Below are 23,897 nucleotides of genomic sequence, written 5' to 3'. Positions count from 1 at the left end.
ATTTTAATTTAGGAGATTATTATGTGATTGTCTTTTATGACAATTTGTCAACCATGGTACAGAGACCATATTCGGTTAACTTATTATCTCATTACATTAAATATTAGGATTCGAATATATCCTATTTTAACTATATAAATAGTATGGGCGGCATAAAGCCTAATCACGATGATGTTTTATAATATTAGCCGAGATTCCAGAGAATCAAAGGCATAGAGAGTTGAACCGTAGTTCTTTTATCTCTTTCTGACAGAGAGTCATAGACTACTACTGCCTTTTGTCTTATAAGACAATTATTATGGCCCATAGGCACTACACCTCTAATGGATGTCTTAATATGGTTGGCCCGTAGGCACTACATCACTAATGGATGTTTTAATAATATTGGCCCGTAGGCAATACATCACTAACGGATGTTTTAATAATTCTGGCCCGTAGGCATTGCATCACTAACGGATGTCTTAATAGTTCTGGCCCGTAGGCACTGCATCACTAATGGATGTTTTTATAATATTGGCCCGTAGGCACTGCATCACTAATGGATGTCTTTATAATACTGGCCCGTAGGCATTGCATCACTAAATGGATGTCTTTATAATACTGGCCCGTAGGCATTGCATCACTAAATGGATGTCTTTATAGTACTGGCCCGTAGGCATTGCATCACTAAATGGATGTCTTTATAGTACTGATCACCTTCATTGGTGATTTAACCCACGATCTATATATCATTTAGTTGGGTTTTGAAATCCTCAAAGGATTATTGTATAAGAATGACGTGCGTGATTATAACGAATCACATCTGCCATGAATGTTAACATGCGTACAGAGGTTAACAGGGAATCAGAATCTTTTCAGCTAGGTCGTACCATCTTGACTGATCTTAAAAGACCCCAAGCTAGGTTTCACCCCCTTAAGATTCTTTATTAGGCAGATCAATATAAAAGGAATGGTTTTGATTTATTTTTATATATATTAAAACAAAACTCATAACATACATTCTGAAATTTCAAATACAATTACATATTGCCCTAAACAGGTCTTTCAAATAATACATACCTCCAGAGAGGTTTAAAATAAGTGACAAGTCCACGCAGGGACTAATACAAGATAGGTGTCCATGCAAGGACTAAAGATAAGTCCACGTAGGGACTGAAATACGATAAGTTGTCCACGCAGGGACTTATTTTAAAGTAGAAATTACATTCATACTACTATTAAGGGCTAGTGGTCACGTTTCTTCTTTTTGCCCTTTAGTAGATTCGCCAAGCCCTTGAGAAATCCTCGGTGGCTTTTCTTCTCTTCCTCGAACTCTCTCTCCACACGATCTAGTCGATGGAGTATTTCTTCCTGTTCAGGAGGAGAAAATCGTGGTTGTGGCGCTTGATGCGGAACTGGAGGTCTGGGAGGTATTGGATACCCATGAGCTGAGTAATCTGGTGGTCCCATGTTTCCATGTGCTCCGTCAGGGTAGCGCGCATTATATCTAGCCGACACCACATATGGGTCACGCTCATAGCCGTAGTTGTATTGTGCTTGTGACTGTTCAAACGGGTTGTAAGCCGTTGGACCTGTGTAAGCTGGTATGGGTTGGTCATACCCAAATGGTGGCGAATTTCGTGCAGTAGGTGCGGAGTTCGCTTCTTGTATAGGACTTGAAGGTCCTTCTTCATGTAGTGGCGGATAGTGGCTACTACTAGAATGTCGAGGAGTGCTGAAGTGGTTACCCCCTCCTCCTCGTGTAGACATATGAGCATTGGTCCTCCTACGCCTCGGCGGATCAGGTATTACTGGTTGTGCCGGTGGCGGAGGTGGTGGCGTAACTGCCTCAAAGCGTGAATCCTCAGAGGGATCCTGTGGATGTCTCGGTTGTTGTGTCTGATGAGATGGTGTGTTGTACCACTCATGTCGGTCAAACAAGGCCATAAAGCTATCTGGGCCTTGATACTGCGGACCATGATATGAAGATCCATCAGATACTTCTATCGGATGCGTGGGCGTACCACGAGCTGGTTCAGTTGGATCCTCATCTTCCTCCATGGGATCTTCAGAAAAGTGGTCTTGTGGCCCTAGTGGAACAAAACCTGAAGGTTCCTGTATGTAGTCAGCCGGATTAAACTGAGCTACGTAGTATGGACTAGGGTCGTCGTAGTTTCGGTGCGATACCGAACGTTGTAGAGGTATGAAGGAAGGTTGTGGGTTGTTGGGATTATTTTCTGAATCTGGCCCAAAGGAGTGCCGGTAGGATGGCGTTGAGCTGTGCGAAGTGGAATGCCTCGCTGGTTCGTAAAGATCTCTTCGTCGTTGTGGCTCTTCGCTTCGTGTCATCGAAGGATGTCTTGTGCCAGATGGTCCAGCTTCTTGATCGTGATGTGTCACGATTTCTCCTCGGCCTCTTCGTCCCCTTCCTCTTCCTCGGAATATAACAGGTGGCATTTTCCTGCTCCAATAACTTATTAAAATCAAATCGAAAATAAAGACAAAATGGAGTAGTAATCCGAATTTGTCCTAAGTTCTTGTCTAGACTCAAGTATGTGCAATTGTGTCACTGAGATTAAACACATTAGGATAGTGTTTAATTCACTTAATGTTGGCTCTGATACCAACCTGTCACACCCCGATTTCCACGTGTTTCACCGGTGGGCCCGGTGGGGGATTACCGTGACGATGTTGGCAACAATATAGTCAAACCACACAATTATATAATGCACAGCGGAAGCATAAGATAAATATATAAATTTCAACCTCTGATTGTAATATCAAAATGTATTACAGGGTTGAATATATCCACAACGGATCGAAAATATAAGTAAAGTATTGTTCCATTAGATACTGCAATCAAGCTTGCGAGGCTTATCCCGACGCTAGGGAGCTAATACCAGCCAATTATGTTTAGGTACCTGCACTTAATCTTTTTGGGGAAAATACGTCAGTTTACATTGGTAAATACATTCAACTGACACATTTGAAAATGTTTATTAAAATTGATTTGAATGCACAAGGCACAAACTCTTTTAACTTGGGAAAATTCATAATGATCTTGTGAACGTTTTACATGTTCTTTTATGCGTTCAGTAGCCCGGGTCGTGCCGGGTTAAAGATTTATAGACACACCACGTTCGCGTAAAACCGTAGTACAGAAACCAACGGCTACGTCTTTTAGTTTTAATGTCGACACTTTATACCGGGTGTACGCCTACACCGGGATGTCGATGGTCGTGGCCATTTCGTAAAATGATGCCGAGGATATCCGGGACAACGGTCATTAAACCCCCCAAAGGCTTATAAGCAACAAAACTGTTTAAATGAGCCGATCATATTTAATCAATTAACCACCTAAGCGATGGAATTATATAATGCTCAATCAAGCGGTATTAATATACCGTAACCCAAGCCCATATAGGGGAAATAAGTCAAAAGTATTTACCTTTGCAAGTATTAATCCTTAGTTTAGATCAAGTCACCGATAGCTTTTACTGGGGCTCCTAATCTGGAACGAAGGTTTTAATTAACCTCTTGGAATCCTAACGGTCCTTGTATTAGCCGTAGCTTAAACCGGTTGATTCCGATATATATGGATATGGTTAATTCGCACGAAAAGGCGAAAACCGAGAATGGAGTATGATTTGGACCCAACAAGTTCAGTGACTTGTTTTATAAGGGTTTATAGTTCATACTCTGGATTTTGGGGTTCAAATAATATAATTTGACCCATATCGGCTATTGCACGAAAACTAGTTCCATGAGCCGTACCGTGTGCGCAAATAGGCGAAACGGTTAACCATAAGAGTCGTACGCTTATTTACTAAGTCAATATGCCTTAAAAGTATTTTGGTATCAGTAGGATACCTTCCGTAATGCCCGTAACGAGTTTAAGTTTATATTATGCCCCGTAGGGGCTTTTCGGTCATTTTAAAGACTTTAAAAGGGATTTTCGAGTTCTACAAGAAATCTGAGTTTCCCGAACAGCTTATAAAGCTTAAAATACTTTATTTATTATTTAAAACCAGTAGCAACTGGAATCGGGTCAAAAGACCTTGTAGAACTCCCGTTTTGGCCAAAAAGGGCATATTCGGTATTTACCGAACCGTAGCCATAACCGCAGGTTATGAGCAAGGTAAAAATTATTAAAAATCTTTAAAATTCCCAAAATATTATTTTACCACAGTGGGTAAAAGTTTTGGTGACGAAAACTTGGGTTAGATGGGCGTTATGCTAATTGCGCCGTTAATTACAAAACTTTCTTAAAAGTGCGCCTTTTAGCATAACTCTCATTCTAGACCTCGGATTGACGTGAAACTTTAAGGACATGCTTATAATTTAACAAGCAAGGTTTTGGTCCGTTCACGTGTCCGAAATACTCGTTTTAATTTTAAAAGGGCGTTACGGTCAACTTTTAGGCGAATGACGGAAATATGTAAAAGACTCGGATAACTCATGACAGAGGCGTATACCAACATGTGACCTGGTCCTAAGAGAGTCCTAAGGTATCTTTATACCTCACTAAAACGGGTCAGAACTGAAGTCAAAGCAAAAGTCAAACTTTTGCGACTTTCGGCTCCGAACCGGTTCTATATAATAAATGATCGATTCAAACGAGCGCAAACATGTTTATATACTTATTATCATATTTTATGATTGTCAAAACAGGTTCCATAACATATACATTACAGATTATGCTTAAATCGCTGAAATAGCTTTCTGTTGACTTTTTAACCGCACGTTTGACTCGATAATTGACATAGTTAGAGTGGTGATCAGGGGGAACCATTTTAGAGGTTTAATACCCACATAAATACCAACTCATAACCATTTTTGATTCGTCATAAGACTGAACCATTTGCAAGATATTGCAATGACAACCATTAGTTACGACGGTTGCGTTTATTAGCTATAACTATGGAAATGCAAGGCCAAATTGGTTATGAACGACTTACAGAAGTTAACTCTTGATTAGAGAACAGAAGAGAATGCTAGGGAGCTCTTGAAATGATCAGTTGTAAGTGTTTTGTGTTGTGTGATTTGTTATGCACAAGGTGTGGCTATTTATAGCCAAAGGAAGCAACTTATGATCATTACAAGCACTACAATCAGTCCAGAGCTGATGGGTAGATGTCCCCTAAGTGTATGGGTTGAGCATAGGGTGCCCATGCCCCATAATTATGTGCATGATCGTTCACAAGCTCCAAAAGCCAAGTAGTTACAACCATTCTGCATCTGGGCACTTTACGCGGCCCGCATGGACATTCCATGCAATTTTTACGCGGGTCGCTTGGGATTAGAAGTTCAGACGCGTTATTGAGGAGGCTCGCGGCCCGCCTCAACTTATGTTGAAACCTTACGCGGGTCGCGTGAGGTTATATTTTCTGGATTTTTCAAATCTTTTATAATGATTACAGAATCGGGCCATTAATAACGAAATCTTTCGTAATGATTTGCCTGACCTTTCGGTTTTGAAGGGGTAACTTTGCGGTTTGGCCCTCGGTTATTTACCTATAGGGGCCTCGTGTTATTTACCCGCATTATTAAGTCCCCGGTTTATTTATTAATTATATTGGAAAGCCTTAACTTTCACTGTTGACGCTTTTAACCCTTCTTCTACGAATTCGATCGTAACTTTCTCGTTTCATATCGAAACTTCGCGAAATTCATACATATTATTTTAGTGAGGGTATAATACCGTTACAAAGTCTTTGGAACGTTAAAGGGTCACTCAGAGGTATTATTAAACATGTTGACACAGTTAACCCCTGTAGTTTGTAATCTCTCACTTTCTTCCGCGTTTTATTTTTTGTACGATCTATAATTTATTCGATTGAAGGTTTAAGCATTATTTAGGGATACTATACAGTATATTTACCCTTGTTGACATTTATAACCCTCGAATTTATATACTTTCAAGGTTTGTCAAAATTAGTCCTTTATTTATTATAGATGCCACGTGTAAACAAATGACACGTGTTAACACATCATTGGACACAAAAATTTGAGGTGTTACATATATGAACAGTGTTTCAATCAATTTGATCAAGAGGACAAGGCGCGCCTAGAGCCAGTCGATTATCCACTAACTGGTTTCTGCAACGAAGCCGTCTTTCCCCTAGGACAAATATCATTCCCGGTGTTGCTTTCAGACGGGAGAAATTCAAGAACCGAAGAAGTTACATTCATGGTATTGCCGGCGCACTCAAGACATGACATCCTCCTGGGAAGAGAATCCCAATGAGATTTCAGTATGATCTGCTCTGCACCACATTCCGCTGTCGGATTCCCCACCGAAACAGGCATTGCCTTGATATATGCCAGTAAGGAAGTTTTAGCAACAGACGAAATCAGACCAGCCAAAGCAAGCAAGCCAGCACCGCGCATAGAGGCAGAAAAATGGGTATTGAACAGCGCATACCCAGAACAAACGGTCACCCTGGGGCCCGCCATGTCCGACCTGACGCGCGCGGCGCTCAAGAAATTACTGCATGAAAACATGGACGTGTTCACCTGGACACCGGCTGATATGGTTGGTGTTCCACGGCACATAGCAGAACACCGTCTAAATGTCTCAGAAGACGCAAAGCCAGTGGTACACGCCAAACGCCACCTGGGCGACATCAAACACGATGCCATGAAAGAACAAGTGCTAGAGTTGCTAAACGCAGGAATCATCAGAGAAGTCAGGTACCAAACATGGGTAGCAAGCCCAGTAATGGTAAAGAAACCAAATGGCAGCTGGAGAATGTGCGTCGACTACAAAGATCTGAACAAGGCATGTCCCCGCGACTGCTACGCTTTACCAGACATAGACGAGAAAATCGATTCTTTGGCAACATTCCGGTGGAAATGTTTTCTGGATTGCTACAAAGGGTACCATCAAGTTCAAATGGCCGTTCAAGACGAAGATAAAACCGCATTTCGCACTCCAACAGGGTTGTATTGCTACACCAAGATGCCGTTCGGCTTAAAAAATGCAGGCGCAACATACCAAAGGCTGATGAACGAAACCTTCAGTGACGCTATCGGTAAATACATAGAAGTGTACATGGATGATCTGGTAATCATGAGCAAAGAGGAGAGCGCGATGCTGGCAAATATCCAGAAGACATTCAACACGCTACGCAGCGTAAGTATCAAGCTGAACCAAGCAAAGTGCTCATTCAGAATGGAAGAAGGGAAGTTCTTGGGCTTCATAGTCACAAAAGATGGTTTTAAGGTAAACCCAGAAAAGGTCCAAGCCATAGAAAGGATGCCTTCACCAGCAAACATCAAGGACATGCAGAAACTAGCAGGACGATTAGCAGCACTCAATCGTTTTCTAGCCAACCACGCTGCAAAATCCTTCCCATTCATCAAAACCTTGCGCAATTGCATGAAGAAAAGCCAGTTCCAGTGGACTCCGGAAGCAGAAAGTGCGTTCCGCGAGATGAAAGATTGCCTCATAAAACTGTCGACACTAACCGCACCAAACAAGGGAGAGCCTCTGGTACTCTACCTATCAGCTTCTGACAGGGCAGTCGGAGCTGTACTACTCGTCGATCGTCAAGGCATCCAGACACCAGTTTACTATGTGTCGCGAACCTTGACCGATCCAGAGACTCGGTATGCAATCATGGAGAAGCTAGTCCTTGCACTGATTCACGCTTCAAGACGGCTGCGCAGGTATTTTGCCAACCACGTCATCCACGTGCTAACAAACTACAACATTGGAAATATCCTTGCAAGGCCAGAAGTATCAGGAAGGTTAGCCAAATGGGCAATAGAACTGGGAGGTCATAACGTGGTTTTCAGACCAAGACCATCAATCAAAGGCCAGGTCTTGGTAGATTTTATGACGGAGTCCCAGATGACAAAGACAGAGAATGTAAGGCGATGGAGAAAGCCGAGAAAAAGCAAACAGAAGAGCCATGGCTGTTGTACACAGATGGTGCATCTAACGAAGATGGAGCAGGCGCAGGGCTAAGGCTAGTGAGCCCAGACAAACACGAGTTCACGTACGCCATACGCCTGGACTTCAAGAGCACAAACAACGAAGCTGAGTACGAAGCTTTCCTGGCTGGCCTGCCATTGTCGATCAAAATGGGAGTCCGACACATCGAAGCGCATGTGGACTCCATGTTAGTAGCAGGCCAAATCAACGGCCAATATGAAGCCAAGGGCAATATAATGGCACTCTATCTCAACCAAGCGAAAACATTGCTACAAACCTTCTATTCTTACAAGGTGCACCACATAAATCGAAGCGAAAACAAGTCGGCCGATGCTTTAAGCAAGCTGGCATCAACAAGTTTCTAGCACCTAGCAAAAGATGTGCGCATAGAGGTCTTGAGCAATCCATCCGTTCCACTGAGAGAAGTAAGCGTCATCCAGACGGGAACAACGTCCTGGATGACGCCGATAATCATGTACTTGCAGTCAGGGATACTCCCAGAAAACAAAGCTGAGGCACGAAAGATCCAATACAAATCAGAACACTATCAAATGGCAGATGGGATACTGTACCGAAAATCGTATCTTGGCCCACTGCTACGATGTGTTGACGCCGAAGACGCGAACTACCTGATCCGGGAAGTGCATGAAGGAATCTGTGGTATCCACGCCGGGCCTCGAATGGTAGTGGCAAAAGTGATGAATGCCGGATACTACTGGCCCGGGATGCATCTCGATGCTGTGAAAGAATTGAGAAAGTGCAGTGGCTGTCAGAGGCACGCGCCAAAAACCATGCGCCCCAAGAATGAACTAGTGCCCGTAACAACCGCATGGCCTTTCCAACAATGGGGCATAGACATGGTAGGCCCTTTCCCAGAAGCTCCGGGGGCAGTCAAGTTCATAATAGTCGCGGTTGATTACTTCACCAAGTGGGTAGAAGCAAAGGCACTCGCATCAACCACATCGGCAGTCGTCAAATGATTCATATGGGAACAAATCATATGCCGGTTCGGCTTACCCCTCAGAATCATCACCGACGACGGAACAAACTTTGCAGCAGATGATCTCGAACGATGGTTCAAAGAATTGAACATCGAACACACCTTCTCTTCGGTTGCGCATCCGCAAGGGAACGGTCAAGTCGAGGCGGTCAACAAAAGCATTGTCGACGGCATAAAGGCAAGGCTCAGTGAAAAGCGACGAGGATGGGTCGACGAACTACCCAGCATACTATGGGCCCATAGAACAATGCCAAAAACAAGCAATGGTGAAACGCCTTTCAGCTTGGTCTATGGGTCCGAAGCAGTGATCCCAGCAGAAATCGGGCTACCATCTCCGAGAATGCTCTCCATGAACCTAATCAACAACGACGAAGAAAGGAGGATCGATCTGGACCTCCTAAAAGAACGGAGGGAGATGGCAGCAATCAATGAAGCCAAGTACAAGTCGAAGCTGGAAAAGTATTACAACTCCAGAGTCCGAATCTGCACCTTCAATCCGGGAGATTATGTTCTAAGAGACAACGAAGCGTCCAACACAGAAAAGCCCGGAAAACTGGCTCCCAAATGGGAAGGCCCATACATAGTCGATGCAGTACTCGGCAAAGGAGCCTACAAACTACGCACCATCAACGACAAAGAGGTTCCACGAACCTGGAATGCCCAGCAACTCCGAAAGTGCTACATGTAACACAACAATGTAATCGAAAAAGGCGTACAGCCAACACATTTACTTTAATACAAGAAGTGTTTGACTACTTTTATTTCATGCAAATTTCTTGTCACAACTGCATTTATTACTTCGGGCGTACACGAAAACATCAATGGCTCGACCATAGGAAACGTTGTAGACCTCCAAGGCTCGTCACAACCAAGTGAACAGCCGGGTCAGAAACACAACCAAAGCCTACAAAATTCCAAAACATAACTTCGTGCCCACAATAAACACGAAAATATCGATAGTAAGGTAACTAAACATTGTAATGCTCCTAAGGCTGATCACAGCTGAGCTCACACAATAACCTGCAACTCGATCACTTCGTATGTCACATGCAAGCGCACATACTTAAACGACAAAATATAAAACGTTGTAGTAACACAACATCACCTGTCAGCGCCATCATTCATTCGTGACACCTGATCAAAGTAATTCAACATGCACATATTATGACGATAACAAAATTCACATAACCATAGAAAAAAGCGATAAAATATTCACAAGAATCCCAGGTACACACACCCACAGGTAAACAAAATTTAAATTGTCTTAAACAACCAGCATTACAAGACCATTCATGGCCATACACGGCACACAGGCCGGAATCCACCGTTCAAGTATGACTGGGGCCAGCACCCCCTGCCGCATCACTATCCTCTCCTAAAGCTTTCTTCAACAGTGCTACTCCGTCCACTTTACGAGCCAACTTCTCAGCAGCTCGAACAACAGCAAACTCAAGCGTGGAAAATTCCCCCCGCTTGGCAGTAAAAGCACCTTCACAATCTTCCTTGTACAGCTCAAAATGATAATCATTCTCTTTGTTTATGACCGCTGTTTTACCTTCAGCATAACCAAACTTTCGGCCACTATTGTAAGCTGCCCTACCCAACTCAAACATATAAGTGGCAAGCTCAGGAGAATGCAGGATGCGATCGGCAAGCTGCGTAAAAAGGAAGCTCGAATAAGAATAGAAGAAACAAATATAAAAACGCAAAAGCAAAAAGAAAAGAAAAATAAGGCAAACAAAGAATCATTACCAAAGGCACACCACGAAAAAGCAACCACCTGCTGTCAGTTGAGGCCTCCTCAGCAAGAAGCTCGGAAGCTTGGCACTCAGCCGTCTTCTCAGCAAGCAGGCGCTGAGCAGTTTCATACTCAGTAGTTTTCTCCTGAGCAAGAACCTCCAGCTTGTCAATCCGAGCAACATATTCCTTTTCTTTTTTCTCAGCAGCAAGGCGCGCCTGATTCACCTCCTCAGCAAGTTTGGTCTTCTCACCCGACAAGCGAACAATCGCATCTCGCTGAGACTGCAGCTCAACATTTGTACGCTCACATGCAGCTTCCTAGTCCTTCTGCTTCTGAGCATTCAACTGTTTCTGCTCTTCAAGCTTTTGCTCAGCATCCGACACCCTCCACTGCAACCCTTTCTTCTCCGCGTTGAATTTTTCCCTCTCCTCAACAAACGACTTCTTTGACTGCTCAAACTCAAGGGTCTCTTCCCCCATCGACCGCCATTCCCGAAGAATTTCCTGAGAGGTAGCAAAGAAATTAACCCCAGCACGAACATGATCGTCCAAAAGGTCAAAACGGTTGCGGTTCTTCTGAAACATTCTCTCGGCAGGAGGAAGAGACAGAGCAAAAAACCCATGGCAATTATCAACATCACTCATCCTCGAGCCCTAAGTAAGTCCCCAGCGCGGGGCGTGAGGCAAGTCGTCACAAGCTGGGTTACCCCAGGAATCAGCAGGATTACGCTCAAAGTGCGGGCTGCGCACGACGCCGGAAGTAGCACCACCTCCACCAGGGGGACGCTTAGTGTAGATGGTTTGTTGCGGAGTGGTCTCACTAGACTCCATCTCCACTTCAATACCTTTGCCCCTATCAGCACCACCACCTTCAGCAGCATCACCCCCTCCGCCATCACCTCCTTCAACAACACCTTCAGTAAACCCTTCAACACCCCTCGTGCCAACATCATCATCATCACGGGGAGGAGTCAAACCAACCGTCCTCGACGGAGGAGAAGCAGGTGGAGTAATTTGAGAAATATCCACAAAACGCGATTTCTTGCCAGTCTTGACCACTGTCATAAGACAACAATTACAAAACAACTTGAAGAAAGGTATGACAAGCACACACAAAAAAAAAGTAAATTACCAGAAGGAGGAGCAGATGCAGCAAACATCTCCTCCAAAAGGTTCCCACGACCCCCACTAAACACACCCAAATCAATCTCAGACTCCGAGGGTGCTGGGGGGGGCCTCCTTTTGAAGCTTCGCCTTTTTAGCAGCAAGAAGGGCAGCAGACTGCTCATCAAGCTTGCGCTTGTGATCTTCAAGGGCTTTTTTCTTCATGTGCTCAGTCAGAGTAGCACTGTCATCAGGATCCGACTGTTGACTCTTTTCACCAACCCCTAAGCCAGACAACGTATCAGAAACCACCAGATAACCTAGACAAGGATGAGTAGAGGGTCGCTTACGAGAAGAACCAGCAGCTTTACTCTCAGGCTTTCCCTCTCTCCTCCCAGACCTATCAGTTCTCGCTTTTTTCCTCGACTCCAACTGAGTAGAAGGATCAACGGGCACCTCCACATCATCATCGTCACCAACAACCTCGTGCACGGGTTCAGCAGCATCACCCTGCGCGGTACCTGCACGCGCGCAACGAGAGGTTAGATCTTCAAAGTTGTGATCAGAACTTTCACTTGAAAGAACAATGACTTCTTCGCGACCCGGCTCGACAAGGTCATTCAAAACATCTTCACCTAGAACTTCGGCGACATATCTATTCAAGCTCTCATCTGTTGGATGCAAAAAACGACCCCGAATCTAGTCTAACCACGTCGGGTTCCCATCCGCTTGAATAGCCTCAACCATGGTACCCGCTGTCTTCGGATCCAAGACGTTTATTAAGCTGTAACCAACTGCAAAGGAGCAACAAGATAAGGGAACACATCAAAATATACTAAACCCAAAGAAAACAAATCAAAAATAAACTTAAGGAAGAAACATACATTTACCCTGATGGCTGTACACAGGTTGACCCAGGGGATGTTTGGGCACCCACAACAAACTCATCCCAGCCCCAACTAAAGCCATCTCATCCAGCTGAGAAATGGCGGTCGCCTTAGAAGTTATCTTCTTATACCAGTCCTGAGCAGCATAGTCTTGCATATAATCCACCTTCGGAATCCCTTGACTCACATGTCTGTACGGCATCTCTATCGGAATCACACCACGGCGGATGTAAAAGAACTTCTGTTTCCAGTCATGAAGGCTCTTTAACGGCACAGAGCACACCGAAGCAACACCCGTTCTCGCTTGAAAAGAATAAAAACCACTAGTGTATGTAACGCTGTAAAAAACATTAAACATTTCGAAAGTAGGCTCAAGACGATAAGCCCTACAGACATACTCAAAATGGGTAATGCGTGGAAGACCAATCGCATTTATCTGGGAAACATGAAGCCCATAACCCCTTAACACAGCAGCAGTAAACTTCGTTATCGGTAACCGGAAACTACCCTCCCGGAAAAACGCTGCATATAAGGTGATATATCCTGGAGGAGCATCCAAAGCAGTAGATCCGGGAGGAGGGTACTGAGCCCCCCACTCAGGACGGAAGTTCATCCCCCTGACCAGATTCTGAAACTCCTTCTCCTTCCAACCAATAACAGCCTGGTCCGGACCAGGAGGGGCTTTACCTCTGTGTTTTCTTTTCTTTTGGGTGGGATTCTTCTCAGACATGGTAAGTATAAAGAAGTAGAAGATCCGAACTCAAGAAAATAGAGAGAAACGGAGAACAAGAATAGAAGATAGGAAGAAAATCAGACTTAAGATTTGAAAATGTAAAGGAGAAGGGTTAACCGCCTCCTATTTATACCCATCGCATTTAATGCGATGGGTAGTGGAACGGCAGGGCACAGAAAAAGCACCCAATAGATGATTGCCACGTCAGAAGAGAGAGAAGACGTCGTCTCTTTTTTCGGGAAGCATGGGCGACAAGGTCGGCTGACGTGGCAGAAAGTCACTGAAAAAGCAACTGTTCACCTCCGATAAGACAGGGATGTCAGACGGTCACACCAAACACTTCCCCATAACCACCAAACTTCCACCAGAAGGAAACTTCAAAAGCCAAAAACCCATGCGCCATGCGCCCATTTGGCTCACTTTTCAAAGGGCCAAAACCCATGCGCCATGCGTCCATTTGGCTCACTTTTTTCAAAAGGCCAAAACCCATGCGCCATGCGTCCATTTGGCTAACCTTTTTCAAAGGGCCAAAACCCATGCGCCATGCGTCCATTTGGCTCACTTTTTTCAAAGAACCAAAACCCATGCGCCATGCGTCCATTTGGCTCACTTTTGAAAGGGCCAAAGCCCATGCGCCATGCGTCCATTTGGCTCACTTTTTTCAAAAGGCCAAAATCCATGCGCCATGCGTCCATTTGGCACACTTTTTTCAAAGGGCCAAAACCCATGCGCCATGCGTCCATTTGGCTCACTTTTTTCAAAAGGCCAAAACCCACGCGCGATGCGTCCATTTAGCCCACCAGATACAAAAGACGAAATACACATGCAACGCGCCCATTTCGGTTCATTTTACATGTACCAAACTCTACGCGATGCACAGAAACCACAACTCTCATAAGTCCAGAATCCCTCCTAGACGATCAACTCAACTAGAAGCCACACTGGACTGGGGGACTTGAAGAGGTATGGTCCCAATCCCCTGCCTACATGGCAGGGACCACACCACTTTTGTACACACAAGGCATCCACGTCAACGAAACACTCCAGAAGCTTCTAGAAACTTCTGGATAATTCACAGTTGACACCAAAGATGCTCTATCCGACATAAAGGACAACATGTGTCACCACTAGCAGAATGCCACATAGGCCTGCGACAATTCAGGGAGCAGCACCGACAATACCGGTACGAGGTATCCAGCGCAGGCGAATGCGAGAACGCTACGTGTACCACTACACCTGCCATGACAGAGCAGACCAAGGGGATATTCCCCTTGGTCGGACAGCTGGCACGCGCTCACAGCTGGCACAGCTGCTCCTTCCTTCTTCACCATCCGGATATAAATAGGACCCTTCATCATTCAGGTTCAGGATCTTTTACTCTCCTTACTCACCTTATACACACTGTTTATTTCCTCTCAGAACAGTACTTATTCTCACGCCGGAGCCTGGTTAAGAGGGAGAACCCCCTTCCCCCCTCTTAACGAGACTAACGGTGTTTACTGTTTTGCAGATCTCGAGCCATCAATACGAGTAGAAGAAGAGGTTGAACCCATTAGACGAAACAACCACACTGATTGTCCTTGTGTTAACCAGTGTTTCAACATGTCTACAATTTTTTGAGGCACAATGCCGTGTTTCTGTCAATTAATTTGTTTAATTTATACATTACGAGTACGACCCGAATTTTTGACCGACGATCATCACAGTCACAGACATACAAATACAACGATAATCCCCCTGGTGAGGCGTATACATAGTCAGGGGACCATATCTGGAAAAAGCGAGTAATTAGTCCTCCATTTTGTCGTTTGTATAAAACCGTCGACTGTAAAAACGATTTGTGGTCAAACACGACTCATAACCCCAACAAATCCAATCGTCGGAGCAAATCGAAACTTTATCAATTCGAAACCGGTATACTCAAATGTTGAAAGTAATTTGTGTATAGATAGAGAGGATGCGAGGACCATTGATTTCATTATTGCGCCTTTTGGCCGTGATCCCGGCTGCATTTGGTACTCTGCCCATCTCACCCAACTCCGGCTCCTCTGTTCTTTCCGATCAACTTCAGCTTCCTCACCCGATCCCAGTTCAGATCAACTCCACACCGTAAGTTTTTCTTTAATTGCATTTGAAGACTTCAATTTGATCGAATTTCAGATCTTCGGATTAGGGTTTTCTTCATGGATCTTTAAGTAGATTGAAATTGTGTAGTTTTCTGAGCAATGCAATTAGTATGTAAATCAAAGGAGTTATAAGTTAGGTTCTTTCTTTAGTTTACTTAAACATATACCTTTGTGATGTGTACCGAATCGGTTTAGAGATAATTTAGATATTAGAAGAGCAAGAAGAGGGATAGTTTGGAGGCGTTTATCAGGCTGTAACACATCACCTTGCTGAAGAAAAACTCAGAGATGCTGTAGAAAAAGCACATGAAATGTTATTCTGTTGATTTCTTTTACACGGACGGGTGGTGATAACGTATTTAGGGTTTCAAGTAGCTTTCTTTTGACTTTGAGGATGACTCGTGCTAGAATGGTGAAGCTCAGTTTAAGTAGGATAATTGCAGGTTTATCTAACAATAAAAGTTCTACTAACTAATAGGGGTTGATATAAACTAGTTATATCGAGTGTTCCCAGCTTTTGTGTGCCCTTGGTTCTAAAATGCGTGCATAATGCATGATGCATCCGTTGCGCTGATGAGAACGCATCGTCACAGCTGTTGCGTTGTGTTTACGTGATGCAAGGATATCGCAGCGAGTTCTTACAATGCGCTGTGTTGCATAATGCGCCTCTATGATGCATGCAACGTTATCTGTTTTGTTTTTTTTTTTTCGGAGTTTTGAAATGGGTTGGGTTTTTAAGTAAGATAAGGTTCGGTTTTTTTATTTAGGCTGTGAAATAGGTCTACCATAGCTGTAGAAACAAAAAGCAACTTGATTTGAACCAAAAAGCACAAGTCTTACTCTTATCTTCTTATAACGCAAGTCTTTTTTAGTTTAGTATTTTTTTTAAAGTTGTTATGTATAATCAATCTTTTAGCATTTTTTTATAAAGAGCGCATCGCATACGTGATGTACTCGCGTCATGCATCAGATTTTTAGACCAAACACATCACGCATTTTAAAACAGAGTTCAGGCACTTTACGTTTTTGGCTACATTCTTGTGCTCCTACTTTTTTTCACTTCATCGTTTATATTAGACAATGATGTATAATTGTTCTCAAAGAGTTGAAGGTGAACATTTTGTGCCATATTTTATATTACGTTTTACTGTATTACATTTTATTTGCATTCAAAGTTTGTGATAGAAGCTTATAACGTGATATGTGAACGGATTGGATAGTTTTCTATAACATCATTATAATATCTTCTTCTATGCCATATTTTTCATGCAGTAAACATGATTCCATATTGGTGGCTGCTCCAGATGGCACATTATATCAGGTGGATATCAGTTCAGGTAAAATTATTTGGTCTTTCCCATCGGGCACACAAATATACGATGCACATCAAGCTCTTAATTTGGAAGATGTTGAGCATAATTCATCTAGACAGCATAATAAGTTCTATATCGACTGCGGAGATGACTGGCAACTGTACATCCATGGCATCAATTCCAAAGCAGAGGCGAGTAATTTTTTTTCATTTATATTTATGGAAAGTTGGATTTTAATAATCTCAACTTTTGCATATTGGCCGGCAACAGCCCCAACTAAGGAAATGTTTTGTGACAGTCCCGGCTGTTAACCTATTTACCCTTAGCGATCTCATACTAACTAAAAGTTAACCGGGTAAGTTTTTGCTGACGTGGACTGCTTATGTGACAAAAAAAAGTCAAAAAGGTTTTGTTGACATGGACTGCTTATGTAGCAAATAAGTCAGTTTTGATGACATGGACTAACTAAAAGTTAACTCAGTTAGTTTTTGTTGATGTGGACCGCCACATAAGCAGTCCACGTCATCAAAACTTTGCCACATAAGCAGTCCACATCATCAAAACTTTTACTTATTTTCAACATCTACAAAATCAATGGCTGGTAATAGTGCTTCTCAGTTATTGGGTGAAATGGACGGCTGCTTTTCATCTATTGGGTGACATGGGCGGCAAAGGGAATAGTGCCAGGCAGCTGCCTGGCACTCCCCTATTGGCCCAACAAATTTACGCTTTTATCCCGCTTTAAAATTACCATTTTGCCATCAGTTCAAAATTATGTTTTTACCCCTACTTAAAAATAGATTTAGGCTTTTGCTCCCAGCTAAAACTTCCAATTTTGCCCTCGATTCGAAATTACGATTTTGCCCCGTTTAAATTTACAGTTTCACCATTAGTTTCTTTTCCTTAAAATAATAATTTAGCCATCTGTTCAAAATTATGTTTTTACCCCCACTTAAAAATAAATTCACGCTTTTGCTCCTAGCTAAAAATTTCAATTTTACCCGCGGTTCAAAATAATGATTTTGCCCCGTTTAAATTCACAGTTTTGCCATTAGTTTTTTTCTCTCATTGCCTAGTTACGATTTTGCCCTCAACTTAAATTCACATTTTCTCCATTGTTTTTTTTGTGTTCCTGGTTAAATTACAATTTTGCCCCCAGTGTAAAATTACCGTCATGACGGCAGTTGCCTGGCACTCCCCCATTGGTCCATTTAATTTACGATTTTACCCCTGAAATAAAAATATGATTTCGCCCTCAGTTCAAAAGTATGGTTTTCCCCTCGTTTTAGTTTTTTTTAGCAAAACTATAAAACTTTTTTGTTTTAATTGGTTCACTCGATTTAATTTTTTTTTCGTCTCTAGGAGCTGCCTAACACTCGCTCATTAGTCCTGAAAAATAACGGTTTTGCCCTAGGCCCAAAATTACGGTCTTATCATCGTTTTAGTTTTTTTCATAGCAAAATTATAGTAGTGTTATTTTAATTGATTGAGAATTATTCGGCCATCGCCCCGCAACGCGGGCGGGGCATCAACTAGTTTGCTACATAAGCAGTCCACGTCAGCAAAACTTTTGATTTTTTTTGCCACTAAGTAGTCCATGTCAGCAAAAACTAACTGAGTTAACTTTTAGGTGGAAAGATAGGTGGGTCGGTTAACGGGTTATTATTGAAATATATCTTTGTTTAGTACATGTTGAAATAGGCCATCATGGACTGGTGACCACAAATACTTTTTTGTTCATTTTTTATAAATAATTAATGCGTTATTTATGATTACAAAAGCAATCATATTGCAACGATTATCTAAATCTTTGGATAAAAATGATCTAAGCAGTTGTATGCATTAAAAATAGAGTTTTGGACTTTCTACCTGTTTGACCAATTTGACCTTTTTTTTCTTTTGCTATTCTTTTTAGTTTGACCTGTTTGGGATTAAACTAAACTTAAATCAACTTGTTTTTTTTGGTATTTCAGAAACTTCCATTTGATGTTGAAGAATTAATTGGAAGAACACCGCACGTTTCAGTTGATGGAGTTCTGATAGGATCCAAAAAGTCAACTGTATTTCTTGTTGACCCGCAAACCGGTCGTGTCATTTACACTTTCAAATCAGACGGGGGTCCAAGTTCTGAACGGAGTTCCATAGTACTTAAAAAAGATGCTGATAAATGGAAGGAACCAACCTCATTTGATATTGAGCGTGTTGACCATAGTCAACTGCTTTACATCAAGAGGTTTGACTATGAGCTAACTTATTCTTCGTCGACAACTGGAAACGTTTTGTGGTCTCTAATGTTCGCTGATTTCGAAGCTTCTCGCCAATGCCGTGGTTCTAATAACTTTTTAGGCGGAATTAAACGCGATGAACAGTTGCAAGACTTTTGCCAGTCGAATCCACCTGTTTTCCGAGCTCGTGATCTCCGACAATTGGAATTAATTTTTTTGATTAATAACATACAAATGCCACTACAAGGTGGTCAAACGTTTGCTCCGCTTGCTCTACCTTCTCCTGACGATGAAACCAGTTCGTTATCCACTCCCGTTTCGTTGCCAAAGCCCTTCGTTTTTAAACCCGAAATCCCGCATCAACTTGTTCCTTACGTGCCACTGATTCCTCACGATAAGCATGCTAAAAATCATGCAAGTATTTATGTGTGGTTGCATGGTTTTCTGGTTGCAAGCTTCTCGTTCTTCATAGCCCTAATTTTGTACTTTTGGAATTTCGGGATGAAGAAACGGAACAAAGTAAAAGATTTCGTTAACAATACGAAGGTGCAAAATGCGACACCGAAAAAAAAGAAGGCGCGAAAATCTGCTAGCAGTAGGGTTGAGGCTAATAGTGAAAACCGAATAACAAGCGGGTTTCAGTATGTTGAGATAAGTCAACTAAGTGAACGTAAAATTGGCAAGTTGTTGGTTTCTGATAAGGAAATTGGGAAGGGGAGTAACGGTACGATTGTACTTGAGGGGGTTTATGACGCTCGGCCCGTTGCTGTGAAACGGATTGTAAAGTCACATCATGATGTTGCGTTGAAAGAGATTCAAAATCTGATTGTTTCTGATCATCATCCTAATATTGTTCGTTGGTATGGTGTTGAGTATGACCAAGATTTTGTTTATATCGCTCTTGAGCGGTGCGTTTGTAGCTTACATGATTTGATTTTGTCGCAAAACAATTCAACTGTTGAGGATTTTAAATTATGGAAGCCCAATGGGTATCCTTCACATGAGTTGTTGAAAGTAATGAGGTTAGTCGTTTTTGTTTGAATTTGCTGATATACGAAACCTTTGTTAAAAGTTTAATGATCATCAATATATATTTGTTGGTGAATTATAAAATGCAGAGATACGGTTACCGGACTTTCACATTTGCATGAACTTGGTATCATTCACCGAGACTTAAAGCCTCAAAATGTGCTGATACGCAAAGATACCAGCTCTATTAGTGCAAAGGTTTCTGATATGGGTATCAGCAAACGTCTACCTGCTGATGTGTCTTGTTTAACAAAGAGTGCAACAGGCGAGTCTTCTCTACAGATTTTAAATATGTTTATCTCGTATATGGTTTGTGAATCTTGATCATCTTTCTGGATTTCACATATAGGTTACGGGAGTTCAGGTTGGCAAGCACCGGAGCAACTTAGGAATGAACGACAAACACGTGCTGTGGACTTGTTCAGCTTTGGGTGCCTGCTCTTCTTCTGTATGACTGGTGGTCGACACCCGTTTGGTGAGGTGCTTGAGCGTGATTTAAACATCCTAAATGACCGCAAAGATCTCTTCTTGGTAGATAATATTCCAGAAGCTTTCCATCTTATCTCTAATCTGTTACATCCCGACCCAGAGTTCAGGTATGGCGCTTATAACAAAACTACCCTTGTTTTGCTTTAGTTATAAGTGCAACATTTCTTAATGTTTTTGCAGACCAAAAGCCTCAGAAGTATCCAACCACCCTCTGTTTTGGGATCCCGAGATGCGTCTCTCATTTCTCCGAGACGCAAGTGATCGTGTAGAACTTGAAGACCGTGAGACGGATTCCGCTCTTTTGAAAGCACTAGAAAACATCGGCACAGTTGGTTTAGGAGGTAAATGGGACGAGAAGTTAGATAACATCCTCCTCAGCGACATTGGGCGTTACAGAAAATACACGTATGATAGCGTGCGTGACTTGTTACGGGTCATAAGAAACAAACTGAATCACTACAGGGAACTCTCGAAAGAAATCAGAGATGTGTTGGGGCCCGTTCCAACAGGGTTCGAGAGCTATTTTAGTAGCCGGTTTCCGAAACTTGTTATGGAAGTATACAAAGTGTTGCAAGAATATTGTGGGGAAGAAGAATTCCTCCATAAGTATTATAGACAAGCTTAGTTGTAACTTAAAAGTGTGTTGTTGACCGTTGATGCTTTTTTTGGTCAACAAATTGTAAGATGGTGTACATAGTATTTTGAATATGTTATAGAACTAATACATATATCCAACTTTAAACTTTACCCAGTTTAAATGTACGAGTCAAGTGGAACTTGCTGCACTTTGACTTTTTAGGTCAAACCTGCTTCCCAAAATTTAAAATGGACTAGGTGGACTTTGCATGTCTGTGTTGTGTATCGTGTTGTATCTTATATCTGTGTCGATTTTTACTATGTTACGTTTTCTCCACCCCTTTTGTTATTGGCAACTTTCTGTTTTCTATATATTTAGTTTTGTTTGCCTGTCTGCCGTCTTTTGGAGATGAGGGTCTCTTTGGAAACGACATCTCTATCCCTAAGAATGGAAGTAAGATTTGTCTACATCACATCCTTCGTAGACCCTACAAATTAGCTTTACTATTTGTGAGATTTTATTGGGTATTATTGATTTACTAGCTGACATCAAGGCCCATCCCTATGGTTGTCTCATCCTCTCCGGGCCAAATCGCACTATGAAGTTCTTGATTTACTTAAGGTTCTTCGGTGTAAATGTTGACAGACTCGACTTGTTAGATCAGTACCCAATGTGTGAAATTCTGATTAGTTATTTTTTTCCATTTTCTTGTAATTGTTTTTTTATAGAATCGGGTAGCAATACACGCAAAATCTCTATGATTTAGATCGGCACGTAATCTAAACTTTTTTTAACAAATTTTTACACTAATTCACCTTCAGCGGGGCTCGAACCCTTGATGTCAAAGGGTGCGTAACCTAAGGCTAAAACCGGTTTCTTTCGTAATCATCAATTATGAAAATTGCAATAAGTTCATGCCAACTGTAACGGATAAAGTTATTGGATTCAGATGCAAATTAATGTGTGTGTGAAAGATGCTTGAAAACGACTACAATAAATATCTACTTGATTTAGTACTTTTTTTTATTTTCATTTAATCAAAATATTGGGTGTGGTCATTTATATAAGCAATTGATTAGTTGTCACGTTTAGTTTTCCATCCCAAATTTTAAAGATGGATTGACCGAAGACACATTTCCTCAAAGCTACATATTTGAAAAACATAAAGACTTTAAAAAACATAGTTGGCTTCAAAACTCAACATAGTTAATAAGATCAAGGATGAAATCATATTATAATATGCAATTTGTAAATTTGTAAATGGATGAATAGTACTTTAATATTATCTTTGTTTTTTTTTAACTGTAACTTCCATTAACAAAAACCAAACCAGCCTACCCACAAACCGGGCAGACCAAAAACAACCAAGACTACATATTCACAAATTTACACCAATCCTCCCACAATATTCCTTTATGACGCGATCTATTAACGAACCAAAGATAACTAACTGTTTTGACCTGACTGAAAATACTTTCCACTTTGACCGGTTTGTTTGAAAATCGAGCTTCGTTCCTAGACTTCCATATACTCCAGCACGCAACTACAATTATGCCTTTGAACGCCTCCTTACCACAGCCCGACAGCCCCGCGTAATCATGCCACTCTAGAAGATCTCTGAAGGAAAAGACAAGAAAAGAAGGAGTGTTGCACCAGTTCCTTATTAAGGACCATAACCTGACCGCCACCGAGCAGGAGGTGAAGAGGTGTTCGACCGATTCTTCGCCAAAGTTACAAAACGTGCACGAAGGATCTTCAATCTGGATATTCCTATTTCTAAGAGCCACAAGAGTTGGAATTTTACCCATTTCCGCACGCCAAGCAAAAATATTACATTCCAATGGAACCCACTTGCACTATTGCATAACAAACCTGCTACTAACGTCCGAATCAAAATTCAGCAGCTTCTTGATGTTCAAAACCGAGAACAACCATTGTTTTTAACTTTAGAATTTTTTTATTATTCTATTATTATAATGCTTTATAAAATTCTAAATATACCAAAGGGTGAACATATGAGCAATGAATCTTGTAATGCTTGAATAACTCCATCTTGAAGGACGACAAGGGATAACGAACCCCACAAAAAGAGATAGAGGGAGTGTAAATCACCGTGCGACCAGATGAACAAATTGTCGGCTCCTTGGGACCGGGCAACCGAGGAGACAACTCCGGCGGGATACAATAGGCAGTGATGAAGGCCTCTAACTCCGCCGGAGTTACGACAAAAAGGATAGTAGAATGATCTTTTTGGCTCATGGTTAAGAACAAGATGAGAAAGAGAAGATATTTTGCGAAAGGGAAAGATAAGAGGATTATAACTAGAAATAAGAAGATATAGGGGAGAAAGAGAGCAGTAACTGTCTAATCACAGTTTGAATGCAACTTCATGGATTTCATCTACGTGTAAAAGAGGCACACCCCCTATCGTCCGACCGCACACCTGACATAAACCATTGTTAGGAGAAAAAAGGAACGACTTGGTGGTTTCTTTGCATGGTATCATTTTAGGTTATTATATTTCTTCATCATGTAATTTTTTATGATCATTGCTTATGCCTTTTATCCGTACTACGCATTTGGCTCACTTCGTAATTCTTTGTTGTAGGACCGATCCGGTGAATGTCAGTTAAGGTAGTTCAACATCGTTTACAGCGGCGGAATCAAAGTAAACAACGTCCAAACAGCTTGTATCCTTTAATCTTTCTTTCTATTACTGATTGCGAGCTTTTACAATGTTTTCTAACAAAAATTCG

General features: G+C 42.0%; 1 protein-coding gene across 1 annotated transcript; it reads left to right on the top strand.

Annotated features, from left to right (window-relative positions):
- The first annotated feature begins 15,082 nt into the window (after positions 1-15,082).
- LOC110907978 (serine/threonine-protein kinase/endoribonuclease IRE1b) lies at positions 15,083-21,412 on the top strand. Its single transcript, XM_022152891.2, has 6 exons — positions 15,083-15,491; positions 16,781-17,012; positions 18,795-20,068; positions 20,165-20,340; positions 20,425-20,671; positions 20,745-21,412. Exons 1-6 carry the CDS (start codon positions 15,340-15,342, stop codon positions 21,187-21,189), a joined length of 2,526 nt encoding a protein of 841 aa, XP_022008583.1. The 5' UTR covers positions 15,083-15,339; the 3' UTR covers positions 21,190-21,412.
- Positions 21,413-23,897: the final 2,485 nt, after the last annotated feature.

This window comes from Helianthus annuus, chromosome 14 (genome assembly GCF_002127325.2).
Source record: "Helianthus annuus cultivar XRQ/B chromosome 14, HanXRQr2.0-SUNRISE, whole genome shotgun sequence".
Taxonomy (NCBI): Eukaryota; Viridiplantae; Streptophyta; class Magnoliopsida; order Asterales; family Asteraceae; genus Helianthus; species Helianthus annuus.
The sequence above is the reverse complement of the archived record's forward strand: the minus strand, read 5'-3'. Positions and strand labels throughout refer to the sequence as shown.